General features: G+C 35.0%; 1 protein-coding gene across 4 annotated transcripts; it reads left to right on the top strand.

The window, feature by feature from the left end:
- The first annotated feature begins 20 nt into the window (after nucleotides 1-20).
- On the top strand, nucleotides 21-8,891 carry LOC100744223 (histone-lysine N-methyltransferase, H3 lysine-79 specific). 4 transcript variants are annotated; one of them, XR_001102599.3, is made up of 12 exons: nucleotides 21-618; nucleotides 1,514-1,693; nucleotides 1,767-2,093; nucleotides 2,185-2,452; nucleotides 2,524-3,199; nucleotides 3,283-3,754; nucleotides 3,861-4,484; nucleotides 4,546-4,973; nucleotides 5,058-5,291; nucleotides 5,375-5,625; nucleotides 6,187-6,335; nucleotides 7,185-7,317. XR_001102599.3 is itself a non-coding variant. In XM_012390611.3 (11 exons), exons 1-11 carry the CDS (start codon nucleotides 541-543, stop codon nucleotides 7,643-7,645), a joined length of 3,966 nt encoding a protein of 1,321 aa, XP_012246034.1. In that variant the 5' UTR covers nucleotides 21-540; the 3' UTR covers nucleotides 7,646-8,891. The 4 variants fall into 4 exon arrangements, 3 of the variants coding, with proteins under 3 accessions (XP_012246034.1, XP_012246033.1, XP_003492747.1); XM_012390611.3 differs by lacking the exon at nucleotides 6,187-6,335 and having other exon boundaries at nucleotides 5,408-5,625; nucleotides 7,185-8,891; XM_012390610.3 differs by lacking the exon at nucleotides 6,187-6,335 and having other exon boundaries at nucleotides 5,405-5,625; nucleotides 7,185-8,891.
- Nucleotides 8,892-9,487: the final 596 nt, after the last annotated feature.

The raw sequence follows: 9,487 nt of genomic DNA, 5'->3' as shown, positions 1-9,487 counted from the left end.
AGGCGCATGCGCAGTAAAGTAAGTTAGCGCGGAACACCCGGATGTGCTGCCGCACGAGCACGATACGGTAGAAGGAAGAGACATGACGCCATGTTTTGATGTCGTCATCCCCCCCCAAACCGCTGTTTCTCGAGTAGCACAATAGTCTGTCAGTGTTTTTCTGTTGTGCGCCTCGTGTTCCGTGTTCCTTTCGGTGGCCGTTTTGGCGTGCTCCATTTCGTCCTCCCCATCGTCGCGTCGAATGTTGGATGCTTGCCTTTTGGACTAACGATTGCCCTCGTGGATTGACGGTCGCTGGAGGTGGCCCTTCGTATCTTTTCATGTCTGGCGATGTAACCGCGGAGCGGGGGGATCCGCGAGCGTCGTCTACGTGGTGGTAGTGTCCTAGTGCGGGGAGGACGAGCGACCACGATCCTCCACCGAACGGTTAATCCAAGTGGTTACGTCACACACGATCCTGAGCTGGGCTTTCGAAAGAAACGACTTACTAAAGAAGTGGAAGGCGACGACGACGGGGACGAGGACGACGGGCCTGCTAAAATGGAGCTGCGCCTGCACTCGCCAGCCGGAGCAGAACCGATCGTCTATCAATGGCCCCTTACCTCCGGATCCGGATCTGTGAGTAGTGGACCTTCCTAATTACGTACTTGTGATTGTTCTTTGGGAAATACTACGTGATATTGGTGGAAATACATAAAATGCTGGTACGTGACCTGTCTTTTATCCCTCACTCTCACAGCTGATCGTATATGTACCGCACGACGCGATTTTTTCCCACCTTTATTTCATCTCGTTGTCACGTTTATTTTACTCTGTCGGAAAGTTTTTTTAATTATCGAATTCTCTACATCGTGTATTTATTTGTAATTATTTGTTATTATATATGAGGTTCTTAATTGTTCACTGTATACTCTGTGTACATATGTATGTAGAGAAAAAAATGATTCTTTGGTTTTTCCAAACAAAATAGTTTCCTTTAAATTCCTCGTATAAATTATTTATTGTAGGTTAATCGTTTCTTTATTGTAAATAAAGATAATAATAAAATATGGATATTGTCATAAATTACAAGTTATCTGTGTTAAATTACAAATGTAGTAATATAATTTTGATGTTATAATGATTATTTTATTGACTTTAATTTGTAGACATTTATTTGTTTAAATACATTTAAAAACATTTGTATTAGAGTCATAAATCAAAGGATACTGATTTATGACAGTAGGAAATCTCAAATAGGAGGTCATCCTTATTGCAGGCTATAAATCTTCATTAGTATATAACATATTCTCTATTTTCTATACATTCTTTTGTATATGGTTTTATAAAATATATTTAGGGTATAAATTCTAAAGTTGGAAAATATTGACAGATAAAAAATATTTTTATATTTATGTTTAAGTTACTGAATAAGTTTATTAAAAAAGGAAAAGATGAAACAGAATTTTACATAATGTTTATGAAAATTATATATTTGAAAGAGAATCAAATGGATTTTATTAATTAATTATAGGATCGTCATGATGGTGCACTTGATGTTGTTGAAACAATGAGATGGGTTTGTGAGGATTTGCCAGATCTAAAGCTACCATTAGAAAATAACATTTTATGTGATTATGACACAAGAGATTATGAAAGTATGAAAAATTTATGTGACAAATTTAATAGAGCAATTGATAGTTTAGTTCAACTGGTAAGTAAAATAATTAGTTATATTTAATTAAATCCATAATTTATTTATAATAATTGAGCATAATTTGACATAGGAGAAAGGCACTAGTTTACCATCTCAAAGATTGAATAAAAGACCTAGTCGAGGTTTACTTAGGCATATACTTCAGCAAACATATAATCAAGCAGTAGTGGAACCAGACAAATTAAATCAGTATGAGCCATTTTCACCAGAAGTGTATGGAGAAACTAGTTATGAACTTGTGTGTCAAATGATTGATCAAATTGATGTAACAGAAGATGATGTATTTGTTGACTTGGGATCTGGAGTTGGGCAAGTGGTTCTTCAAATGGCTGCAGCAACTTTATGCAAAATTTGTATTGGAGTTGAAAGAGCTGATGTACCATCAAGATATGCACAGGTACATTACTTCTTTAAGATATTTTGGAGACGGTACTGTTGAATTAATAATTAATATTATCTGTACAAGTCTTATTTTTGTCAAATATTAGAGTATGGAAGTAAACTTTCGTAAATGGTTGAATTGGTATGGGAAAAGATGCGGTGAATATCGTTTGGTAAAAGGCGATTTTTTAGCTGATGAACATCGTGAAAGCATTACTGGAGCTACGATAGTGTTTGTTAATAATTTTGCATTTGGCCCAACGGTGGACCATCAACTGAAAGAACGATTTGCTGATTTACGGGATGGAGCACGAATCGTATCGTCAAAATCATTTTGCCCCCTCAACTTTCGCATAACGGATAGAAATCTCAGTGGTAATGTATCATATTTTTATAAAAGACGCAATATACGTGCTGCGTCACAAACATATCTTTTTTATTTACAGATATTGGTACAATAATGCATGTATCAGAGATGTCACCACTAAAGGGTTCTGTCTCGTGGACTGGTAAACCGGTATCTTATTATTTACATGTAATTGATCGTACTAAGTTAGAACGTTATTTCCACCGTTTAAAGAATAACAAACAAGGTGGCGACGAAAATTCTGATTCTGTGATAAACAACACTGCCAACAATAATAATAAGGTTACAAATAGAGGTGAGAGAGGTGATAGAGCTAAACGGGATCTTTCGAGGCAGTTAGAAAGCCCGAATCATTCGGAGCAACAAGGAACGAATAGCGATTCTGATGCAGATGAGAATAACATTAAAAATCGTCGGCAATCAAATAAGATCCGTAGAAAACTAAATAGAAAATCAAATGGTATAAGACCCCCAGCTAGAGGGAGACAGAGGGGAAGAGGCGTGAAGAAATCAAAGCCCAAGAAAGCAATTAATATTTCTGGTTTGGACTTATTGCATAGTCAAACATTACTGAGTACATCTCCACAAGCTTTGGGAAAGAAACCACCGCCCGCACCCGGTTGCGTGGATCAACAGCTGTCTTCATTATCACTTTCATTACAGTCACATTCCACCTCTGTGCATGAAGAACTTAGTATACCACCTGCTCCGTCCGCCACTCCGTACGCATTACAAATACTTTTGGACTTGTACAGGTATCTTTGCTTTCTGTAAAATATACATATATGTATGCTGTTTGTATACGTATTTCTTTATACAAATACATTTTCGTATGCAGGGACCAATTTATGCTCATGTTAGAATCAATGAGAACTCCTTCGTACAGAGTGTCAGTCAATACAGATATTGCAAAAGAAAGAGAAAGAAATTCAAAGTTACAATCGAGAGCGGCGCAATTAGAAAAACAAATAAAGGTATTAATTGATGATAGTGTAGCACTTTTAAAAGCAAGAATGACCGAGTTAGGTATAAATGCGACATCGCCTGGAGATTTACTTGCAAAGGCTAAGGAGATAGTTCTTAGACACAAACAGTTGCAAGCTAAAGCAAGTAAGCTACAGGCCCAGGTTGGATCTATGGAAAATGAACAATCGAGATTAACTGCGCTTAGACATCAAGAATTACAAGAAAAGTATAGTAGTCTCACAAATACGAATGGCATATCAAATCCATCACAACCACTTACTCAGGATTACATATTGAAAGAAATTTCTGCAACTTTGTCTCAACGTAAAAGATTACATTGTCAGGTTGGTAGAATGTTCTTATTATCATTTTTATTATTAAAATATATACTATACAATTAAATACAAACAAATGTTTAAATACATAAATTGAGTTCTAATAAATTTACAGGTATCCAAATTGGAACATGAACTAAATGTCCTGGAAAGAGCAAGTAATGAAAAACAAGTTGCTGCAATAGCTCAGCAACAAAGAGAGGCACTAGGTTCTAAACACTCGCAAAGTCAACATCATCATCAGCAGCAAAATGGAAAGAGCGGATCGTCACGAAAAAATAGAGAAGGACGTTCTAGATCGCAAGAATGGCCTGATGTTCCTGATATTGGGAAAATACAGGAAAATAATCCAGAAATATTGGCGCAAAAGATCTTGGAAACCGGCAGACAAATAGAAGCTGGCCGAATATTAAACAGACAAAATACTAGTACCAGTACTAATTCTAGAACCAGACTGCCACAAGCATCTCTCAGTTTTTCTACTACTTCACCATCCATTTCATCCTCACAATCGCAAATAAATAATAAGGAGACAACAAATAGAACTCAGGAACCTCCTAGGGTTGCAAATTTCGAAGATAGATTAAAGAGTATCATTACGAGTGTTTTAAATGAAGATCAGCAAAATAGAAATAAGCAACAACAAATGCAACTACAGGTGCAATTACAAAATCAGACTGAGCAAGATAGAAAACGAATTGCATTGCCACAAAATGTTTCTACTCCTGATTATACACAGGTAATATTATAATAATTTTATCTCAATTATTTTATCTAATATGTAAACCATTTTTCTATAGGTTTCACCTGCGAAGTTAGCACTTCGTCGTCACCTCTCTCAAGAACGTCTTTCCTCTCATTTAACACCATCTGATAGGCCAACAATCGACTCGAGGCAATCGAGTCATGATAATCGTATTGTAACAGGAGGAAATGGATTGCTCGGCACTAGAACAATCGGTGATTTAGTCAGTGGAGAAATAGAGAGAACGCTAGAAATATCCAACCAATCTATAATAAATGCTGCTGTTGATATGAGCGCAATTGTAAGGCCAGAAAATGTATATTCTCCTATCAGTAGACCAGCTAGTGCAGAAGGTGATGCTGGCTTATCAACTCTGGCGCACGTAGCAAGTTACGCTCCAACTTCTTCTGCCATTTCAACATGTACTCCTACCACTACTTCAAGATCATCTGTGTTATTTACTCCAGTAACACAACCACAAAGGTATTATATTATACGCTTATCTAGTAGTAATTGTGTTCTTATAAATTAGAAGTTCCATTTTATAATTCATTTTTCCTTATTTAGATACACACCAGTCCAGTTACCTCGTGCAGATATCAAACCGTATCATGAATCGTATTTCTCTGACAATCCTTCTCAGTCACTCACACAGGCCCATCCGCCACCACCATTACATACATCACAGGCAACACCAAACGGCGAGCTTTTGCCAGTAGAAGGATTAGCTGCATCTTTACATGCTCGTATTTTAAATAATCACAACACAAAAACCGAGTCAATACTGACTACAAATAGAAGGTATTAGAATTTTATTTAGTTTTCCTTTTCCTTTCTTTTGTGTTAGGAAAAGTGATTTGACCCATATAGTTCTATCGTAATAGATTTCAACCATATCCTCGATATGCAACCAGTAGCAACAATAATGGCAGTACAACAACAAATGGTATGGTGACAGCCATTTGTCAATCACAACCTTCGATGTCACTAAAAACAGAGGCAGTGGTATCATCAGTAAGCACAAGCGGAGCGCCATTGAGTCCTCTTGTGGAACCACATTCTAATACGTCCACGCCGCTAGTTGATGAGCCCCAAATGACAACGCAGAGACAACGAAATGGTATTGGCGATGACGGTGAGCAGAACGTTCTATATTTCAATTTTACTCCTTCTATTATGCATTCTGTCAAAGTATTAGAGTAGGAAATGCTTTGGAATGTATATATCTAAGTTTTAAAATATGCTTTTCACACTGGCTGTAGGAAAAAATATGAGTATATTTGAAATTTTGAAATATTTCTAAATACTAAAGACTAATTTTTACAATGTGATCACAGCAATATAAAATAGCAATACAAGTTATCAATCCAGCAACAAAATGGAAAAAAATATCTTGAAATTAATGCAAATATTTCCCTTTTACATTCCACAATTAGCATTTTGACTTTACTGTACACAAAGTGTATTTGCTCTACTCATCAATACTCTAAATCTTTACTATACAGAACCTATACTCTAAACACCTTGCTTTATCTTTCTTAAGATACTATCGTATTAATTTCTGCTACGCACCTTTTATTAGTTTTTTTATGCACTAATGGTTTACAATCATTGTCTATGGTTTCCCTTATCTTATGGAGCTGGTACTTGATCTTTATTTATATTTATTTTTGTTGTTGTTTGCTGTATTTGTTAGATGCACTGTAGCTGTTTGTTGGTTAGATCTGTCTGTCACATACTCAATCTCACTCACAACCCTTGAAGCTTGTTTTATTAGAGATTGAGACACATTCAGAGGGAGAAATCAAAAAGTACGGCTGCCTGTGGGTTGGTTCGTGGTTGCTGGTGAGTTATCCCACAGGAGTTGTCCAAAATTCCTTTTTTATATTAGTGTTATTACAGCCATTCGATAAAATGCAGATTTAGATTTTTAGCTTTCTTATATATTTTTTATATTATATAAATATTAGACATATTATCTATATAATATAATAAATTTTCCATGAAAATAAGCCAGACTCAAGAAATTTTTTTGGTAAAAACAATAATAAAGGTTATTTCACAATTTACAGCCTACTTATGCATAACAAGGAACTTAAGAACAGATGGAGCATGTTAAATTTATATAAAAATACTGTATCTTTACTTGATGGGTTTTTGTAATTTTTGGTGCATGCTTTTCTGCATGATAGCATAATATATAAAATGCGATTAATGTAGTGTTTCTTTCATTGAGTAGTTATATGCGTTGTACAAGAAAAGATGAAGTGGATTTTACAAGGTACTGTACATGATAAATATCGCACATATTTTTTATTTGCATAACAAAAATAAAACAAATGACACTTACTAATTACATGATGAACATTTACATTGTAGCATTTATCTTTAATGACAACTATATTTCAAGCAGTACTGCTTCTTATACACTATCTTTAAAATAATATTTACTATCTCCATACACAATACAGATAATATACTATTTTACCAATAGAATCGTTTTATTACACAATAACTATGATTTAACACGTATGTGCATAGTGCATATAAGTAATGACAAAGTAACAATTACAATTATACAAATATACTTTACTGTACGATTATTGAAAAGGGTTATTGGCTTATTTTTATGAAAATACGTTGTACCGTCTTAGAGCGTGTAAGCAGTGTATCTAAGTGGAATTCATTTTGCAGACGGAGAAGCGGATTGGCAAGATCGTATCAGTTCTGGATTTGATAGATTGGTTGCATTCGCGTCGACGGAGTTGGACAAGCGAAGAAGATCTACAGAGGGAGTAAATACAAGTCCTGACAGCGGTTTAGGATCGGACAGCACGGTGACGGGACCTCCACCGGTGATTCCCTCGCCAGATGAAGCACTGGGACCTCCACGTACACCTTCACCGACCAGTCCTCGCCCACCGAATCCCTCCAACAGTAGTAGTACGAGCAGTAACAGCAGTAGTAGCAGTAGCACATCTTCGGTGCCTCTAAAATATCAACGTCATCCAGATCCGGAACGACATCATTTTAAGAAAAAGTTTTTTCATAGAGATTGGAACAACTCTGGGAGTACCAGTAAGTTTCGTCCTAAAGGCAAGGATTGGGATTGGAATCATTCAGGACAATGGCCTTCGAATGACGAACAATCTTAATCAATTTTTTATACAGCGTGTCTTCATAAGCTAGTATGTTAAGCTTTTTAACGGGTTGTACCTTATGGTTTGATTGACAGAAATAAGTTGAATGCAAGTCTATATTTCTTTATTTACAGATGCAATAAAACTCCATTTATCGAACACCATCTTTGCGACGAAGCTTTATTTAGCGATTCTATGTATCCGAGTTTTATTTACGTTCTATTTATCCATGAGTATGAAATCATATTATTTGAATGAAATCGTAGGTAGTAGGAAGAGTCAGTGAACTGCATAACTGCAGTTGAACTGAACTGTTTGTTTCTACGTGGATTCAGATAAATAGAGTTTTATTCGTGTATTATTTCATTTCATAGTAGAAATATTATTTTCTGCTTTCCTTTTTGCTCTTCGTAATGTAGCGTTTAAGACAATTCTAAATTATTTTGGAACATACATGTATATTGTTGCAGTATAAGACACTTTTTGTGATTCAGCTCGAAGTGGTACTTGTATTCGACTTAAAAATTTTTCTTCTTTAATTATTTTTTTCCTTTGGACTAAAGAATAAGAAATGACTCAGTGAAGTGAGATGTTCTATAATTTGCCATTTATATGTTTCATCCAAATATTTATTTATTTAACGGGGGCCTTGATCACAAGGCTAAAAGTATTATGAAATTTTTTCGGAATGCTACATTTCGATAGTAAAATCTATTTAATATTTAACTGTATACTCACGCGTATATTAAAACGTGAAGTATCGAAGAACGTCAAAGACGCTGTTATACATTACTCACTGATAAGCATTTGAAGTTAATATTAACTACTACATTTTTTGATGAAAGAAAAAAAACAATTTAGAAGATAATCATTGTCGATTTGATATATGGACATACGGTGAGAATGTGTTTGCCTTCATAAAATATATGCTAATACCATAGAGATTATATTCCGCAAAAAAAAAAGAAAAGGAAAAGTTAAACAATTTGTAAATGGATTCGTCTATAATTATGGTATGTGACTATCACATATAAAATGTAGTAAGTTAAAGAAAAGTGCTGTGTAAAAAATCTAACATATATTATGGGCGTCGTAGCTAACGTAACTAGCTCACAAAAAGGGAAGAAAAGAAGCTACCAAAACCTATGTGTGTTCGTAGCAAATATTCGCTGCATATTTTATACGCAGCTCTGTATCCCCCAATTGTTTCCGGAGGATGCAGTTATCGAAGTGTTCACTGTTGCTCATAAACGAATATGACGACAGACAGCGAAGAATAGTCATTTCACTAACCGCAAGTTAAATCTAACTCATCTTTCTTTTTTGTTTTTGTTTCTTTTTTTGGCACAAATTTAGCCACTGATTTTTAAGATTGTGCAAAATAATCCAAAGAACGACCTCTCCACGAGAGTTTAAATAAAGAAATTTTCCCAGCAGAGTTTGATCAGACTTGAAATAATCTCGCTGGTGAATACGAGATTCGACGTGTAAATAAAATGCGACGTACCTTTTAAAAAATACGCGCATCTACATTGTATAAAAGATTTTTTAGTCATTGTGTCGTAAATATAGCAGAAAGTTTGTAAAAATGAGAGAAAGGAACAACCGATTAACTGTCAACAATTGAAATGTAAGAAAAAAGAAAACAAAAGGGAGTTTAGAAGAAAATCGACCACTCCTCGTACATGATTGTAATTAGTTATCAAATTATTTAATAATCCTCTTATACATTAGTACGATATAATTAAATAACGATGTAGGCACCTGCCAAGTTTAGCATGTTATATACACTGCCGAAAAACTTCTTTAATTTTATTATTGATCATTATTATTATTTATTGTTTCTATTGAAATATT

This window comes from Bombus impatiens, unplaced genomic scaffold (assembly GCF_000188095.3).
Source record: "Bombus impatiens unplaced genomic scaffold, BIMP_2.2 scf_0830, whole genome shotgun sequence".
NCBI classification, from domain to species: domain Eukaryota; kingdom Metazoa; phylum Arthropoda; class Insecta; order Hymenoptera; family Apidae; genus Bombus; species Bombus impatiens.
Note: the sequence above shows the minus strand (reverse complement) of the source record. Positions and strands in the feature narration are given on the sequence as shown.

Excerpts from the sequence above, each read along its gene's own strand:
- LOC100744223 (XM_003492699.4), top strand. The coding sequence starts at position 541 with ATGGAGCTGCGCCTGCACTCGCCAGCCGGAGCAGAACCGATCGTCTAT. Across the intron at positions 4,485-4,545 it reads CTACTCCTGATTATACACAG|GTTTCACCTGCGAAGTTAGC; the intron begins GTAATATTATAA and ends ATTTTTCTATAG. Across the intron at positions 5,626-7,184 it reads AAATGGTATTGGCGATGACG|ACGGAGAAGCGGATTGGCAA; the intron begins GTGAGCAGAACG and ends TTCATTTTGCAG.